At 41.4% G+C, this 20,271-nt stretch overlaps 1 protein-coding gene across 2 annotated transcripts in view; it reads left to right on the forward strand.

The window, feature by feature from the left end:
• Window positions 1-20,271, forward strand: part of HSPBAP1 (HSPB1 associated protein 1) — a 68,418-nt gene that overhangs the window by 35,905 nt on the left and 12,242 nt on the right. For both annotated transcript variants that reach the window (XM_063429190.1, XM_063429191.1), the window contains 4 exons: window positions 2,888-3,072; window positions 5,234-5,370; window positions 8,038-8,209; window positions 15,513-15,596. In XM_063429190.1, coding sequence (XP_063285260.1) covers window positions 2,888-3,072; window positions 5,234-5,370; window positions 8,038-8,209; window positions 15,513-15,596 — 578 coding nt within the window. The remainder of the gene's footprint in view (window positions 1-2,887; window positions 3,073-5,233; window positions 5,371-8,037; window positions 8,210-15,512; window positions 15,597-20,271) is intronic.

Raw genomic sequence — 20,271 nt, forward strand, 5'->3', positions numbered from 1 at the left:
ATAGATACATTGTTACACATATAATAGACACATACAGTACAGTTATAGATACATCGTTACACATATAATAGACACATACAGTACAGTTATAGATACATTGTTACACATATAATAGACACATACAGTGCAGTTATAAATACATCGTTACACATATAATAGACACATACAGTACAGTTATAGATACATTGTTACACATATAATAGACACATACAGTACAGTTATAGATAGTGTTACACATATAATAGACACATACAGTTATAGATACAGTGTTACACATATAATAGACACATACAGTACAGTTATAGATACATTGTTACACATATAATAGACACATACAGTTATAGATACATCGTTACACATATAACAGACACATACAGTTATAGATACATTGTTACACATATAATAGACACATACAGTTATAGGTACATCGTTACACATATAATAGACACATACAGTTATAGATACATCGTTACACATATAATAGACACATACAGTATATAGATACATTGTTACACATATAATAGACACATACAGTATATAGATACATTGTTACACATATAATAGACACATACAGTTATAGATACATCGTTACACATATAATAGACACATACAGTACAGTTATAGATACAGTGTTACACATATAATAGACACATATAGTATATAGATACATTGTTACACATATAATAGACACATACAGTACAGTATATAGATACATTGTTACACATATAATAGACACATACAGTACAGTTATAGATACATTGTTACACATATAATAGACACATACAGTACAGTATATAGATACATTGTTACACATATAATAGACACATACAGCGCAGTTATAGATACATTGTTACACATATAATAGACACATACAGTACAGTTATAGATACATTGTTACACATATAATGGACACATACAGTTATAGATACATTGTTACACATATAATAGACACATACAGTTATAGATACATCGTTACACATATAATAGACATATACAGTACAGCTATAGATACATTGTTACACATACAGTACAGTTATAGATACATTGTTACACATATAGACACATACAGTACAGTTATAGATACAGTGTTACACATATAATAGACACATACAGTATATAGAACATTGTTACACATATAATAGACACATACAGTGTATAGATACAGTGTTACAGATATAATAGACACATACAGTGTATAGATACAGTGTTACACATATAATAGACACATACAGTACAGTTATAGATACATCGTTACACATATAATAGACACATACAGTGTATAGATACAGTGTTACACATATAATAGACACATACAGTGCAGTTATAGATACATTGTTACACATATAATAGACACATACAGTACAGTTATAGATACATCGTTACACATATAATAGACACATACAGTACAGTTATAGATACATTGTTACACATATAATAGACACATACAGTGCAGTTATAAATACATCGTTACACATATAATAGACACATACAGTACAGTTATAGATACATTGTTACACATATAATAGACACATACAGTACAGTTATAGATAGTGTTACACATATAATAGACACATACAGTTATAGATACAGTGTTACACATATAATAGACACATACAGTACAGTTATAGATACATTGTTACACATATAATAGACACATACAGTTATAGATACATCGTTACACATATAACAGACACATACAGTTATAGATACATTGTTACACATATAATAGACACATACAGTTATAGGTACATCGTTACACATATAATAGACACATACAGTTATAGATACATCGTTACACATATAATAGACACATACAGTATATAGATACATTGTTACACATATAATAGACACATACAGTATATAGATACATTGTTACACATATAATAGACACATACAGTTATAGATACATCGTTACACATATAATAGACACATACAGTACAGTTATAGATACAGTGTTACACATATAATAGACACATATAGTATATAGATACATTGTTACACATATAATAGACACATACAGTACAGTATATAGATACATTGTTACACATATAATAGACACATACAGTACAGTTATAGATACATTGTTACACATATAATAGACACATACAGTACAGTTATAGATAGTGTTACACATATAATAGACACATACAGTACAGTTATAGATACATTGTTACACATATAATAGACACATACAGTTATAGATACATCGTTACACATATAATAGACACATACAGTACAGTATATAGATACATTGTTACACATATAATAGACACATACAGTACAGTATATAGATACATTGTTACACATATAATAGACACATACAGTACAGTTATAGATACATTGTTACACATATAATAGACACACACAGTACAGTTATAGATACATCATTACATATAATAGACACATACAGTTATAGATACATTGTTACACATATAGTACAGTTATAGATACATTGTTACAGATATAATAGACACATACAGTATAGTTATAGATACATCGTTACATATAATAGACACATACAGTTATAGATACATTGTTACACATATAATAGACACATACAGTGCAGTTATAGATACATCGTTACACATATAATAGACACATACAGTTATAGATACATTGTTTCACATATAGTACAGTTATAGATACATTGTTTCACATATAATAGATATGTACCGTATAATTATAGACACATTGTTATACATATAATAGACATACAGTTCCTTACAATTTACAAATATCCGTGTGAATATCCAGATCTATAGATTATGAATCCAGTAAGCTCTGTGGTTTCCTACCAATGATCTCTCTATAAATAATTCAGCAATAGTTTTTCTGTAGGAAGTATTCCCTCCGTTGACCCCCCTGCCGCCCTGTGTTTCGCCTCCAGCTCCTCAGTTTGAAACAGAGTGTGAATACGTTAATGGAACTCTTCAACAATTCCACCACTGGATCCGCAGCACATCACAGAACCTCCCCGAGCCATTCGATAACTTCAATAACTCCGATTATTGGGGCTATGCAGACTACAAATACCTGTCTGCAATATTTCACGACAGGCCAGAAATTCTCCAGGTAATCTATGTCTGCTGGTCACGTTTCACGTCTCCATCCTTCCACAAAGTAAAATCGGTCATGGGAAGTCACGGCTAAAACGTGGGAAACTCTCTGGAAACTAGTCACAAGGAGAAAAGATTTACTAGCCAAAAGCGTTCCTGTGTGACCATGTTTGCAGTGACGCTAGTTACACCCACAAACATTTTAGGTTAACAAGCCAACAAAATGCACAAGAAGTGCTCGTTCACTCACTGTGATAACACTATTCAGTATAAATGTGATATTCACATGTTAGGATAAACCAGGCTGAACAATATTTTGTATTGTGGCCCTGTTAGTGTGCCTTGTTCCTCTAACCGGGTTCTGATTTTTCTTTGTTAACCGGCTGTTTGGTTACTATCCCTAGTGTCACACGGTTCTTTGTCTTCTCCAAATAAGGCTTCACTATTGAATATTTTATATTGTGCTTAGCAGAATTTAAAACAAACAAACATTTAAATATTTTTTTAATTGACAATTGCATCTCAAAGCATTTCTTTCAGGTATTTTCCCAGACTCAGTCTAGCGAAAAGATGTAATTTTGCTGAAAAGTGGTTGTGTATGTCGAAGTATTCGGTTATAAATATTGAGCTCAGTAATAGAGCGCAAACACAGAATTAACAATTTATATGACAAAGTGTGTTCATACAGCTTCACATAACTGTGAATATCCCTTTTTCTGCGACAGTCATCCCAGAATTATTAAATTTAACGGGAGCTTAATCCCTTGAGTTCGACCATTAGAAAGTAAACTTATCCTTAAACCCGTGGTAGAGATTGCTTCCGCTGATGTCGCCCGTGCCGTGGTTCTAGGGCGCCACCGTGTCTGATAGCGGAGTGATAAATTACGCAGTTTGTGAAGTATTTAAGATTCAGTTTGCACTGTTTATATTCAGCATCTGCGTGAATCAAAATAATGGTTACATTATTGAAGTCGATGAACACCATCTTACCATTTAATGTTTCTTTCTGTCATTAAAAAAAGAATTCAGCTTCCGCCGTCAAAGTGGGAGCAGGTTTCAGTGCTCGAGGACATGCGCCTTCTCTCGAAGCGTTAACAAAGAGGTAATGGCTATTACTAACAGAGTGATTGCCATTCCTTATGATAAGTTGGTGCTGTGTTATCTATCTCCTGCGAAAAATAAAGTGCGCCAATTAGCCGTCAGGACAAATTAGCATGTTCCAGACGCTTGATAATTTGCTTGACCTTGATTAATGACCAGAAAGTCCTTCTGAATTATTTTTTTTTAATTAAAATTCTTCAAGCAGCAGGTCCAATGACATTTTATGACTTAAATGCTTTATTGCGGGAAAGGCTTGTCACCTTCCCAAACACACACTGACCCACCAGAACAATATAGAATAGTCTTCACTGATCATCAAATGTTTATAAATGGAAAACCGAATCATAAAAATCTGATTAAAATTGTCAAGCTGGGATTATAGCTTAGTTGGAGGTTATTTACAAAACTGAGAATTACTCGTATTCCCCGATGAAATCAAAGTGAATTAAAAAATTTGGTTTTAAAATAGACAAATGTAAAAAAAATTCCTAGTCAATTCTGTTTTTAGTTTGGGCCATTTTGGTCTTAAATTTGAAACCTCGAGCGAACAGCGCAAAGGCCCAGGAAAATAAATCTGTATCCATGGCCATCCTTATACAAATTACTGATAATAAAAACATTGTAAAATATGGGAATTCCTTTATACATAGATACGTACGTGTAATGTTTAAATCCACCACGAGGATCATTTTATATAATAGAAGAAATAATGGTCTTCCAATATTTATCAGTCATTTTAGAACACTGCCCGGTTTCTGCTTGCCCTCAGCCTTTTATTTCATTCCTCAGAATAGCAACTTCTCTTCTATTTCATCCGTTTAAAAGATTGGCTGACAATAACATGTGTATATATAATAAATATTGATTTATTTAGTAACATGGTAAAAACTCTGCATTGGTAAGTAGACATTCACGCTTGGGCCCTCTTGGCTTGCCGTGGCTAGTAACGTTGAAGGTCCGGCTAGTGGTGTAGTTCTTGAAATTTGAAGCCCTGTTAGATATTCGTTAACGTGCACTGTATTGTATAGACACAATATGTTGTTACATTGCCACCTTCCTGTCTGTTTTGGTTTCAGGACATAATATGGGCAGATTTTGGTTTTCCTGGAAGAGATGGGAAGGAGAGCACCCTCTGGGTTGGGAGTTCAGGGGCCAACACCCCTTGCCACATTGACTCATATGGCTGCAATCTTGTCCTGCAGGTGGAAGGGAGGTAATGACCAAGGGCTGCTGTTTGTAAGTGCTTTTACAGAGGGGTGGATTCTGCAGGTTCTGGTACTCAGGGATGGAGTCACAGAATTTACATAAAAGATCAGCACGATCAGTGACCATGACGGACGCTGTGCCATATTAGTGAAACTGAAAATGAGGCTGTCAGAAGGCTAACAGCCACCGGAGAACCCGGACAGGAGTTTATAGGATACAATCAGAAACCATAGACCAGAATGACAGACTCTGTTACTTCATGCATGGATTTGGTGGATGTGGATGTTATTATTATTATTGCCATTTAAATAGCGCCAACAGAATCCGTAGCGCTTTACAATATTATGAGAAGGGGGATGTAACTATAAATAGGACAATTACAGGAAAACTTACAGGAACAATAGGTTGAAGAGGACTCTGCTCAAACAAGCTTATAGTCTATAGGAATTAATAGCTTGCACACTGGCAGAATTACTGTAACAAACGGTATAACCTGGCCTCTCGAGAGAACAGGCTATCCAAGTAATAAACATGCTTAGAACATTATGAAAAAGTCCAACATGTTCCACTTATCGCCAGGTATTATTGCTTCTTATAGAGCTGGGAGATACTGAAAAGAAAATACAAAAGAGAACCAATAGTTTATTACCTTGAAACCAGAAGGATGCACAACATGGAAGGCTCCCTGTTTTTTATCATTACATATTTTTCCCCTTCACAGTCCATTTCCACTTCGCTGTTTGTTTTTACCCTTGTCAGTACTTTTATTATAGAAATATGACCACCGCGAGTTGTCGTGTGATTTGCGAGTGCAGTGGAGGAGCCGCATAATCCGGGCTTTCAAGCAACACAGATCTCGGTGGAGATCGAAACGTTGCTTCATTTGCCTGTGATTCCAATAAAGCTGCCGAACCTTGCGACCTTGCGTGCCTGGATTATAGCCCCAGGTCTGCTTGCACCGATGTTTGCAGATTCCTTCCTGGGGTCCCACCAAGTGATTTGCGAATGCGACCTGGCACATCTGAGGGAGCGATCATTCGCACAAAATTTTTCTTTTCCAAATGTACAGCTTTTCGTAATAAGGACTCCTCGCTCTCCTCTAATTTATTTGCATTTCTTTTGGTCTTTTAATCCCATCTCCAAATTTCATTGCAGAGTCATGTGACACACCATCCCAATACGCATCACGTGACTAATCCTTCTTACAATTTATTCTACATTCATTCCTTCCTCTTGCCTCCCATATATATGTATATATTTCCCCCCTGCAAGAATATTTTTTTCCCCCAAGAATCCAAATACTTTTTTTCATGAATGGGTTTTAAACTTATGTTTATTAGGTCATGTGGTTGCAAATAAGGTCACATGACTTATGACGTCGTTTGAGCGCAAATGTAAAAATTTCCATGCCTTATGTAAACAAGTAGACTCCTGTAAAAAAAAAAAAAAAAAGCCTATTGTGTAGGCAAAACGCATTAAACTTGAGACAAAAGTGTATTTCCTATCGTTCTAATACTCACCTTGTAGCTTCAGTTTTATACAACTGAGTGTTGCATTTTTTTTCTCTCCTATTACTGGGCATCCACCAGTGAACATCCATAAGACTACGAAAGGAGCGTAAATATCGATAAGTGGGGATTTTACCACTGCGTGCAATTTACACTGAGGCTGGTTCTGAAGATCCCTAATATGTGAGTGAGCACTTATACACGTCTATGTTGTGCATCCTCCTTGTTTCAAGAAATGTCTGCTGCCTGGAGTAATCCGTTGTCTAATTGTTCAGCCTTTATCCTTTTTTATTTGTGGATTTCTAGCTTGGTCTCTGTAATAAGTATATATATTTCTTAGCAGTAACACGAGCCACATGTGGTTAGGTCAGTTTGAATCTGTGGACTCGCTGTATAATTCTTCGTTGAGGGGAAGGGTGGTGACTAATACCTTGCAGGATCAATTAATAGCGTATCCTGTGTTATTGATCACTTGTTTTATATGGCTCTCCTGCCATTACTGAGAGCTTTCCTGTCCTGGATCTCACACCCTTCACAGAATATTATTATTTAAAGTACGCTTTATGGATGTTAAAGGGCAGTGTGTGCAGTTAACTCGGAAAAACATTTTCCACTTAAATACTAATGTAGAAAACGTATCGATCTGCAAAGTAACACGGTTCTAATGGTAGTTTAAAAGTATGAAAAATGGAGACTTTTATCCTTTTTGAAAGCACTCTCTCAGCGTGCAAACCGTGCGAGCAGCCGTTGTAAACCCTCTGTAATCCCCAGGTGTTTATTTGTATCATTAATCCTGTAAATGGAGATTCCTTTCTAACATTCCTTTCTATGATGCCTGGCTTTTATTTCTCATTTATTAGGCTGCCGTGTCATGTAAGGTATATTTATTGGAAATCCTTTAACTGCATTAAAGTGTAGCTGACAGGGCTCACAAATGTAAGAGAAAATGTTATATGTTTCTTTAGAGTCTCTGGATCTCTTCTCCCTATTGGCAAGCCCAGTGACCGTGCTACGACATCACAGAGGAGCTTCCCCCACCCCATAATCCACTATACAACTGTCCTCCTTCATATGTAGCTTTGGGATATCCTGTTTATTAACTCACCATCCCACTCTGGGTGTCTGTGGACTCTGTGTAACAGCTGTCTCTTTATTTTTGGTTTTAGGAAAACATGGCACCTCTTTCCCCCCGAAGATACCACTTACCTATACCCCACGAGAATCCCTTACGAGGAGTCCAGTATTTTCAGCAAAGTTAATGTTGTTCATCCTGACTGGTGCCGATTCCCATTATTTTCTAAAGCGCGCCCCTATGTGGTAACGCTACATCCCGGGCAGGTAACTCTGAAGTGTTTTATTTTAAGTCGTCTGTCCTTGACAGTGGAATACTCTGCTCCTCAAACACCTTTGCCCCATTCGTTTTTCAACACGTGTTACCCACCTTCGTCTCTCCCCTGTCTGTTCCTTAACACCTCTCCCCTGTCCATTCCTTTATAGCTCTACCCCGTCATTTCCTTTACACCTCTCCCCCATCCATTCCTTCACACCTCTCCCCTGTCCATTCCTTCACACCTCTCCCCATCCATTCCTTCACATCTTTACCCCGTCCATTCTGTCACACCTCTCCCCAATTGTTCCCACCCCACCTCTATACATTGTTATCCCCACGTCTTCCTCTATACATTGTTTCCCCCCATATCTCCCTCTATACATTGTCCCCCCCATATCTCCCTCTATACATTGTTTCCCCCATGTCTCCCTCTATCCATTGTTTCCCCCCATGTCTCCCTCCCTCTATCCATTGTTACCCCCATGTCTCCATCTATCAATTGTTGCCCCCCATATCTCCCTCTATCTATTGTTACCCCCTCAGGTCTCCCTCTATCCATCGTTTCCCCCCAGGTCTCCCTCTATCCATTGTTTCCCCCCATGTCTCCCTCCCTCTATCCATTGTTACCCCCATGTCTCCCTCTATCAATTGTTTCCCCCCATGTCTCCCTCTATCTATTGTTACCCCCCAGGTCTCCCTCTATCCATCGTTTCCCCCCCAGGTCTCCCTCTATCCTTTGTTTCCCCCCATGTCTCCCTATATCCATTGTTTCTTCCCCATGTCTCCCTCTATCCATTGTTACCCCCATGTCTCCCTCTACCCATTGTTACCCCCATGTCTCCCTCTATCCATTGTTACCCCCATGTCTCCCTCTATCCATTGTTACCCCCATGTCTCCCTCTATCCATTGTTACCCCCATGTCTCCCTCTATCCATTGTTACCCCCATGTCTCCCTCTATCCATTGTTACCCCCATGTCTCCCTCTATCCATTGTTACCCCCATGTCTCCCTCTATCCATTGTTACCCCCATGTCTCCCTCTATCCATTGTTACCCCCATGTCTCCCTCTATCCATTGTTACCCCCATGTCTCCCTCTATCCATTGTTTCCCCCCATGTCTCCCTCTATCCATTGTTTCCCCCCATGTCTTCCTCTATCCATTGTTTCCCCCCATGTCTCCCTCTATCCATTGTTACCCCCATGTCTCCCTCTATCCATTGTTACCCCCATGTCTCCCTCTATCCATTGTTTCCCCCCATGTCTCCCTCTATCCATTGTTTCCCCCCCATGTCTCCCTCTATCCATTGTTTCCCCCATGTCTCCCTCTATCCATTGTTACCCCATGTCTCCCTCTATCCATTGTTACCCCCATGTCTCCCTCTATCCATTGTTACCCCCATGTCTCCCTCTATCCATTGTTTCCCCCCCATGTCTCCCTCTATCCATTGTTACCCCATGTCTCCCTCTATCCATTGTTGCCCCCCATGTCTTCCTCTATCCATTGTTTCCTCCCCATGTCTCCCTCTATCCATTGTTACCCCCATGTCTCCCTCTATCCATTGTTTCCCCCATGTCTTCCTCTATCCATTGTTTCCCCCCGTGTCTTCCTCTATCCATTGTTCCCCCCCATGTCTCTCTCTATCCATTGTTTCCCCCCCATGTCTCCCTCTATCCATTGTTACCCCATGTCTCCCTCTATCCATTGTTTCCCCCCATGTCTCCCTCTATCCATTGTTACCCCCATGTCTCCCTCTATCCATTGTTACCCCCATGTCTCCCTCTATCCATTGTTTCCCCCCATGTCTTCCTCTATCCATTGTTACCCCCATGTCTCCCTCTATCCATTGTTTCCTCCCCATGTCTCCCTCTATCCATTGTTACCCCCATGTCTCCCTCTATCCATTGTTACCCCCATGTCTCCCTCTATCCATTGTTTCCCCCATGTCTCTCTCTATCCATTGTTACCCCCATGTCTCCCTCTACCCATTGTCGTTGTACCTCCCCCACTCCCCCGCTTGTCTACCTCTGTCCACTCTCATTCCCCACCTCTCCCCGGATTATGATGCAGGATTATGATGCAGGCTGCCTCTGTACACCCGCAGAATATTGTGCATTTAAAGTAATCAATGAATAAAAGAAACAGGATTGCAGAGTGCAGCGTGTGTAGGGGAGAAGTTAATTTTTCAATTGTATATTTTATTTATTTTTCATGATTATGAAACAATGTCTTTTAAATATACGTAAAATCTGAATGAACACCGTCCTGGAATGTCCATCTAATTTCTATAAGTCACAGACATACAGCAATGTGACCCCCTCCACCATTATCCGCTCAATTAGTTTTTATGTGAATCGGTCCCTCGTGCTACATACAACACAGTGTGTTATATTGGGTATATTTTACAAGGCACTTGATTCATACTGATAAACACATTAACAGCACCACCTACTGGGCTCACAGCAAACATGCACAAAGTCTGTGCTAGGGACTGGGACAATTACTGATTGCTCTGTTTTCCTGGGTACAGTGTGTCTGTGTATGGGCTCGTGGAGGGGAGCAAGTGGGATGCAGGTACTAGTTAGCAATGCAAGCTTGGTATAGCTACTAGTTAGTGATGCAAGCTGTATGGAGGCACTAGTTAATGATACAAGCTGTGTGGAGGTACTAGTTAGCAATGCAAGCTTGGTATAGATACTAGTTAGTGATGCAAGCTGTATGGAGGTACTAGTTAGCAATGCAAGCTTGGTATAGATACTAGTTAGTTATGCAAGCTGTAAAGTGTAAAGGGCGGAGCTTATAACAATGATTGACAGGGCGCTAAGATGGAGGTGCGCTCTCTATATACTGACTGACAGGTGTAAAGGGCGGAGCTTATAACAATGACTGACAGGGTGCTAAGATGGAGGTGGCTCTCTCTATACTGACTGCCAGGTGTAAAGGGCGGAGCTTCTAACAATGATTGACAGGGAGCTAAGATGGAGGTGGCTCTCTCTATACTGACTGCCAGGTGTAAAGGGTGGAGCTTATAACAATGATTGACAGGGAGCTAAGATGGAGGTGGCTCTCTCTATTCTGACTGCCAGGTGTAAAGGGTGGAGTTTATAACAATGACTGACAGGGAGCTAAGATGGAGGCGGCTCTCTCTATACTGACTGCCAGGTGTAAAGGACGGAGCTTATAACAATGATTGACAGGGAGCTAAGATGGAGGTGGCTCTCTCTATACTGACTGCCAGGTGTAAAGGGTGGAGCTTATAACAATGATTGACAGAGAGCTAAGATGGAGGTGGCTCTCTCTATACTGACTGCCAGGTGTAAAGGGCGGAGCTTATAACAATGATTGACAGGGAGCTAAGATGGAGGTGGCTCTCTCTATACTGACTGCCAGGTGTAAAGGGCGGAGCTGATAACAATGATTGACAGGGAGCTAAGATGGAGGTGGCTCTCTCTATACTGACTGCCAGGTGTAAAGGGTGGAGCTTATAACAATGATTGACAGGGAGCTAAGATGGAGGTGGCTCTCTCTATACTGACTGCCAGGTGTAAAGGGCGGAGCTTATAACAATGATTGACAGGGAGCTAAGATGGAGGTGGCTCTCTCTATTCTGACTGCCAGGTGTAAAGGGCGGAGTTTATAACAATGATTGACAGGGAGCTAAGATGGAGGCGGCTCTCTCTATACTGACTGCCAGGTGTAAAGGGCGGAGCTTATAACAATGACTGACAGGTAGCTAAGATGGAGGTGGCTCTCTCTATGCTGACTGCCAGGTGTAAAGGGCGGAGCTTATAACAATGATTGACAGGGAGCTAAGATGGAGGTGGCTCTCTCTATACTGACTGCCAGGTGTAAAGGGCGGAGCTTATAACAATGATTGACAGGGACCTAAGATGGAGGCGGCTCTCTCTATACTGACTGCCAGATGTAAAGGGCGGAGCTTATAACAATGATTGACAGGGAGCTAAGATGGAGGTGGCTCTCTCTATACTGACTGCCAGGTGTAAAGGGCGGAGCTTATAACAATGATTGACAAGGAGCTAAGAAGGAGGTGGCTCTCTCTATACTGACTGCCAGGTGTAAAGGGTGGAGCTTATAACATTGATTGACAGGGAGCTAAGATAGAGGTGGCTCTCTCTATACTGACTGCCAGGTGTAAAGGGCGGAGCTTATAACAATGACTGACAGGGAGCTAAGATGGAGGTGGCTCTCTCTATACTGACTGCCAGGTGTAAAGGGCGGAGCTTATAACAATGATTGACAGGGAGCTAAGATGGAGGTGGCTCTCTCTATGCTGACTGCCAGGTGTAATGGGCGGGGCTTATAACAATGATTGACAGGGAGCTAAGATGGAGGTGGCTCTCTCTATACTGACTGCCAGGTGTTAAGGGCGGAGCTTATAACAATGACTGACAGGGAGCTAAGATGGAGGTGGCTCTCTCTATACTGACTGCCAGGTGTAAAGGGCGGAGCTTATAACAATGACTGACAGGGAGCTAAGATGGAGGTGGCTCTCTCTATACTGACTGCCAGGTGTAAAGGGCGGAGCTTATAACAATGATTGACAGGGAGCTAAGATGGAGGTGGCTCTCTCTATGCTGACTGCCAGGTGTAATGGGCGGGGCTTATAACAATGATTGACAGGGAGCTAAGATGGAGGTGGCTCTCTCTATACTGACTGCCAGGTGTAAAGGGCGGAGCTTATAACAATGACTGACAGGGAGCTAAGATGGAGGTGGCTCTCTCTATACTGACTGCCAGGTGTAAAGGGCGGAGCTTATAACAATGACTGACAGGGAGCTAAGATGGAGGTGGCTCTCTCTATACTGACTGCCAGGTGTAAAGGGCGGAGCTTATAACAATGATTGACAGGGAGCTAAGATGGAGGTGGCTCTCTCTATGCTGACTGCCAGGTGTAATGGGCGGGGCTTATAACAATGATTGACAGGGAGCTAAGATGGAGGTGGCTCTCTCTATACTGACTGCCAGGTGTAAAGGGCGGAGCTTATAACAATGACTGACAGGGAGCTAAGATGGAGGTGGCTCTCTCTATACTGACTGCCAGGTGTAAAGGGCGGAGCTTATAACAATGATTGACAGGGAGCTAAGATGGAGGTGGCTCTCTCTATACTGACTGCCAGGTGTAATGGGCGGGGCTTATAACAATGATTGACAGGGAGCTAAGATGGAGGTGGCTCTCTCTATACTGACTGCCAGGTGTAAAGGGCGGGGCTTATAACAATGATTGACAGGGAGCTAAGATGGAGGTGGCTCTCTCTATACTGACTGCCAGGTGTAAAGGGCGGAGCTTATAACAATGACTGACAGGGAGCTAAGATGGAGGTGGCTCTCTCTATACTGACTGCAAGGTGTAAAGGGCGGAGCTTATAACAATGACTGACAGGGAGCTAAGATGGAGGTGGCTCTCTCTATACTGACTGCCAGGTGTAAAGGGCGGAGCTTATAACAATGACTGACAGGGAGCTAAGATGGAGGTGGCTCTCTCTATACTGACTGCCAGGTGTAAAGGGCGGAGCTTATAACAATGATTGACAGGGAGCTAAGATGGAGGTGGCTCTCTCTATATTGACTGCCAGGTGTAAAGGGCAGAGCTTATAACAATGATTGACAGGGAGCTAAGATAGAGGTGGCTCTCTCTATACTGACTGCCAGGTGTAAAGGGTGGAGCTTATAACAATGACTGACAGGGAGCTAAGATGGAGGTGGCTCTCTCTATACTGACTGCCAGGTGTAAAGGGCGGAGCTTATAACAATGATTGAAAGGGAGCTAAGATGGAGGTGGCTCTCTCTATACTGACTGCCAGGTGTAAAGGGCGGAGCTTATAACAATGACTGACAGGGAGCTAAGATGGAGGTGGCTCTCTCTATACTGACTGCCAGGTGTAAAGGGAGGAGCTTATAACAATGATTGACGGGGAGCTAAGATAGAGGCGGCCAGTTACAGGATAACGAGGTGTGGGTTTCTATATTTAATTTTATTTTTCACACCTCACAAATATGTGTGTGTTAAATATAGGAGTAAAGTGAACATATTATGGAAAGTGACAGATACTCTTTAAATAAAAATTAAACCTCTTATGGCGTTTTACTAAATTAGGCACATTTGCCATTTTCTGTTCTTTACTCAAAATTATGCTTAATGCCGCCTTAAAGGAACACTATAGTCACCTAAATTACTTTAGCTAAATAAAGCAGTTTTAGTGTATAGATCATTCCCCTGCAATTTCACTGCTCAATTCACTGTCATTTAGGAGTTAAATCACTTGGTTTCTGTTTATGCAGCCCTAGCCACACCTCCCCTTGCTATGATTGACAGAGCCTGCATGAAAAAAACTGGTTTCACTTTCAAACAGATGTAATTTACCTTAAATAATTGTATCTCAATCTCTAAATTGAACTTTAATCACATACAGGAGGCTCTTGCAGGGTCTAGCACGCTATTAACCTAGCAGGGGATAAGAAAATCTTAATTAAACAGAACTTGCAATAAAGAAAGCCTAAATAGGGCTCTCTTTACAGGAAGTGTTTATGGAAGGCTGTGCAAGTCACATGCAGGGAGGTGTGACTAGGGTTCATAAACAAAGGGATTTAACTCCTAAATGGCAGAGGATTGAGCAGTGAGGCTGCAGGGGCATGTTCTATACACCAAAACTGCTTCATTAAGCTAAAGCTGTTCAGGTGACTATAGTGTCCCTTTAAAGCATCCGCTGGTAGAACTGGCTTTCCGAACGTCTTCTGTAACCCAAGGATCGCTCAATATCCAATAGATCTCATTTTAGAAGTGCTTGTTTTTACAGAAAGAAAGAAGAAACAATTAAATTGTATCTTGAGATAACAGCATAGGCACTCTCTCTCTCTCTCTCTCTCTCTCTGGTAATCTGATAGAAAGAAGCAGGCTTCTCACAGCAATGTAAATTTTAATCACGTAAATCAGATTATTTTATCAGCTCAGATCCAAGGACAGGGCCATGGACATGGGATTTTTAAAAGTAATTATACCTAATAAATTCTCTAAAATATTTCATTTATTTAAAATATTGCTTAACTGATTGTATCACCTATATTTACAATTATCATTCTCCTTGATCAGACCACAATAGCCATGTTGTAGATTTTCCTGAATGATATAGGCTGTGTTGGAACTCACGGTTTAGGTGATAACATGTAAGTTCAGGTGTGAATAATGTTCAGAAGCAATGGTTGCATGGTCTTCCTTCATACATTTTTCTCATTATGTCTCTTGCTTAGAACTGCTTGTTTTGAATAATTCTTTATTTTCTGTGACGTCTAACAGGTGCTTTATGTCCCGCGACGCTGGTGGCATTACGTGGAATCTATTGATGATATCACCGTTAGCATCAACACCTGGACTGAACTGGTAATTTATGTTCTACCAAAATTCTATTAGTTGCAGTAAGCCTGGTTACTGTGCACTGGCATAGCACCTGTAAAGATGGCTGAATACGTTATATACTAGTGAACAAAACGGTGGAAAAGTGCCGTTTCCCACATCATCCCACAGATCATGTTAAATTTGGGTAGTTGGGAATTGGTGAAATTGCAATTGTTGTACTTTTACTCAGACTTTATAAATAATTCACACTGGACATTCTTCTTTTCTTATTTTAACCCCTTAAGGATGCATGACGGACTGGGTCCGTCATGCGCTAAAATTAACCCCAGATAGCCAAGGTGCTGGCGTTTGCAGGGTTTACGCTTTTGCTTGGTGCCTCTGAGTCAGTGGCAGACCAGTAACAGCAAATCGCGATGTCCCAACTCACGTGATCGCTATGACAGCCGGTCACAATGCTGCTGGTATATCAGATCCGCCTTCCTCCGCCTCTGTTGGGTTTGTGAAGTGGAGAGAGAGGGATCGTTGTTACATTGTGTCCCTGAGGAGAATAAATTGTCTGAAGAGGATCCAAATCCCCTTCACCCTGTTCTTTTAACAAAACTTAACCCTTTCCCTGCTGATTGATCACTGCCGTCAGTCATCAAAATACAGATCACAGTACTTTACTGTGATCTAGTTATTTTTTTTACCCTCAGTGGTTACATTTTAATTTTTAGTAACCTTAAGGGGTTAAATTTTAATATTTTATTTTAGTAATTTGTGATTTAGTTAGTTGGGTGGATGGAATTTAGTGGGAATTGGGGAATTTAGTGATAAGCTAGTTAGGGGTGAAAAGTAAATAAATGAAAGTTTATTACCGTAGTACACAATGTTTAGGAAGTATAGCGCAGAGGAGGCTTATGCCCTGTTAGCGGCCAACTCAGAGGCGAACGACAGTGCCTCAGAGAGTGACGCAGGGACTATGTGCCGTAAACTGCAGGACCATCATGAGAAATCGCTGATTCCCTGATGCTGAACATGGCGCAGATGACTGGGTACCCCCTAATAATTTTTCACCAGAGTTCACTGCCAATCCTGGCATACAGGCTGGCCTGTTTGGCTATAATGCGCTGGATTGTATATTTTTGGGGAGATGGTCACCCTGACTAATCTGTACGCTGAGCAGTATCTGGCACACAATCAAGAGTCTCTCATCGCCAAGAAAGAGATGGTAATGCTAATGGTGATAATTAAAAAGCCCACTATTAGAATGTATTGGTCTAAAAAACCCATTTGCAATACCCCCATTTTCCCCCAGAAATAAGTTGGCCCAAATATGAAGTGATAATACGAAGTGCCCCCCCATAAGGTCATCCGCAGTATGATCTTCTATATAAAATACGCCCTCTAATTGCACACTTTAACAAAAATGTGCCACTATTTATACCCCCAAAAAACATATTTCTGTTGACGAAACCCTCATGAAGTTTAAGGGAAGACTGGGGTTTAAACGGTACATCATATCCAAAACATCCCGACATGGGTTCAAATTTTATAAGCTGTGTGAAAGAGGCAGTGACTATGTGTACACCTTCCGTGTATACGAAGGAAGGGATAGCCACCTTGATCCCCCAGGTTGCCCAGATATAGTAGAGACAAGTGGGAAAATTGTCTGGGACCTAATCATGCTGTTACTAAACAAGGGATATCATTTATACATGATCATCATATTTACAACAGTATTCCTCTTCTAAAAATGTTGTACTGCTTTGAGACTGTGGCCTGTGGCACTATTCAGAAGAGTCGCACAGGTTTCCCAAAGGCTCTAGCAGAAATAAAATTAAAAAGGGGGGAAACAGCAGCTCTCTGCCAGAATGAACTGCTGGCACTAAAGTACCGCGATAAAAAGGAGATGTTCATCCTAACCACCATCCATGGTGAATGCACTCGCATGGCCACAGTTTAAACGGGTGCCAGTCTGCATACAGCATTCCAATCTGCATTCAGGGGGAGTTGACCTGTCCGCAGCCCTATTTGATCATGCAAAAAACAAGGGCATGGTACAAAAAAGTGGGCATATGTATAATACAGACGGCAATCCACAATGCCTTTGTAATTTTTAAAAAGGCAAATGCTGAGCTGAAATGCATTTTTCTTTCATTTACGTTTCAGCTTATTTCTGGGCTGCTTGAGTACCACAGAGGGGGGCCATCAGTGGAGCCTAGCAGAAGAATGGAGGCAGGTCACTTCTGCTTCAGGATTCCATCAACCCCCAAAAAGAAACCCTCCCCAGAAAAGGTGCAGGGTGTGTTACAAGAGGGGAGTAAGAGCTGAGACCAGTCATTACTCCCCTTATTGCCTCTCTCAGCCCAGCCTATGTATTGGCCACTGTTTTAACATTTTCCACACCCAGGCCAAATAAGTAGCCCGGTTTTGGGGTGTGATTTTAGTCATCTGTTTGTTTTGTTACCGAATCTTGGCTTTGTCTCCCGTTTATCTTGTCTTCTTTGATCCTTGACCTCGGCTTGTCCTATCGTTGTTCCGTTTCTCTTTACTCCTTTGACCTCGGCTTTTACCTTGACTATTCTCTGCTTGGATAGCCCGGCCATTCTAAGGACCGGTATTAAAAGTTTCTCTCTCTGTGTTCTCTCTCTTTGTGGTCTGTCTGTGTGTTTTGGTTCCAGAATCCGTGACAGCATTGCTCGGGACGCAGATGACTGGGTACTACCCCCTGATAAGTTTACGCTAAATATTCCCCCTTTCATAGCAAATAGTATGTGTCACGTATTCATTGTGGTTAATGACATTTACCATCCTGAAAAGTTGTGCCAAGCAGCAATCATGCACATAGAAACTTGGTAATTGCTTTTGGGGGTCAGAGGCCGATTACGGTCAATCAGATCCACAGGAGGGTTAGTGCTGAGCAGCAATCATGCACATGGAAACCTGGTAATTGCTTTTGGGGTCAAAGGCTGGTTATGGCCAATTGGATCCACAGGAGGGGTTTTTAAACCCAATTCTCCATTTGCTCATTGCCCTGTCGTGGTTTCTTCCTGATGGTAGTTCGAGAGTGCGTTCCTGATCTTGATTTTCTGGTATCTGACTTTGGCTTTGTTTTGACTTCCCTGAATTCTGGTATCTTAGAATTTTGGCTTTCCCTCATCGGGGGCTGGCAGAGCTTTACTTACCTTTCCTGCAGCTCCTGTCAGCTCCCTCCTCCTCCGCGCCGTCCGTTCAGCACCTCGGTCAGCTCCCAGTGTAAGTCTCGCGAGAGCCGCGGGGTCATAGTGCGGCTCTCGCGAGACTTACAGTGTGAGCTGACAGAGGGAGCTGCACAGACCGCGCGGAGGAGGAGGGAGCTGACAGGAGCTGCAGGAAAGGTAAGTACAGCTCTGCCAGCCCCCCTCTTCCCCCCACTGAACTACCAATGACACTGGACCACCAGGGAAGGAGCCCCCCTCCCTGCTATGTATCAAGCAGGGAGGGGGGACGAAAAAAAATAGAATTAAAAAAAAAATTATTAATAATTAAATAATAAATAATAATGCAAAAAAAATAATAATAATATAAAAAAAAAATATATTAATAATATATTAAATGCCCACCCCCACAACACATACACAAACACACACTGCATCACACACACTGCATCACACACACTCACACTTCATTCATATACACACACTGCACTCACACACTGCACTCATACACACACTGCACTCATACACACACTGCACTCATACACACACTGCACTCACACACACTGCACTCAAACTTCATTCATAAACACACACACTCCACTCACACATACTGCACTCATACACACACTGCACTCACACACACTGCACTCACACTTCATTCATAAACACACACACTCCACTCACACACACTGCACTCATACACACACTGCACTCATACACACACTGCATTCATACACACACTGCATTCATACACACACTGCACTCATACACACTGCACTCATACACACTGCACTCATACACACACACACACACACTGCATTCATTATATACACACACTGGAAATAAATATTCAATTAATATATACGCACACACACTGCACTCATACACACACACACACACACTGCACTCATACACGCACTGCACTCATACACGCACTGCACTTATACACACACTGCACTTATACACACACTGCACTCATACACACACTGCACTCATACACACACTGCACTCATACACACACTGCACTCATACACACTGCACTCATACACACTGCACTCATACACACTGCACTCATACACACACTGCACTCATACACACACTGCACTCATACACACACTGCACTCATACACACACTGCACTCATACACACTGCACTCATATACACACACACACACACACACACACTGCATTCATTATATACACACACTGGAAATAAATATTCAATTAATATATACACACACACACTGCACTCATACACGCACTGCACTCATACACTGCACTCATACACGCACTGCACTCATACACGCACTGCACTCATACGCACACTCTGCATTCATTATATACACACACTGTAAATAAATATTCAATTAATATAATTTTTTTAGGATCTAATTTTATTTAGAAATTTACCAGTAGCTGCTGCATTTCCCACCCTAGTCTTATACTCGAGTCAATCAGTTTTCCCAGTTTTTTGGGGTAAAATTAGGGGCCTCGGCTTATACTCGGGTCGGCTTATACTCG

This window comes from Pelobates fuscus, chromosome 8 (genome assembly GCF_036172605.1).
Source record: "Pelobates fuscus isolate aPelFus1 chromosome 8, aPelFus1.pri, whole genome shotgun sequence".
NCBI classification, from domain to species: Eukaryota; Metazoa; Chordata; class Amphibia; order Anura; family Pelobatidae; genus Pelobates; species Pelobates fuscus.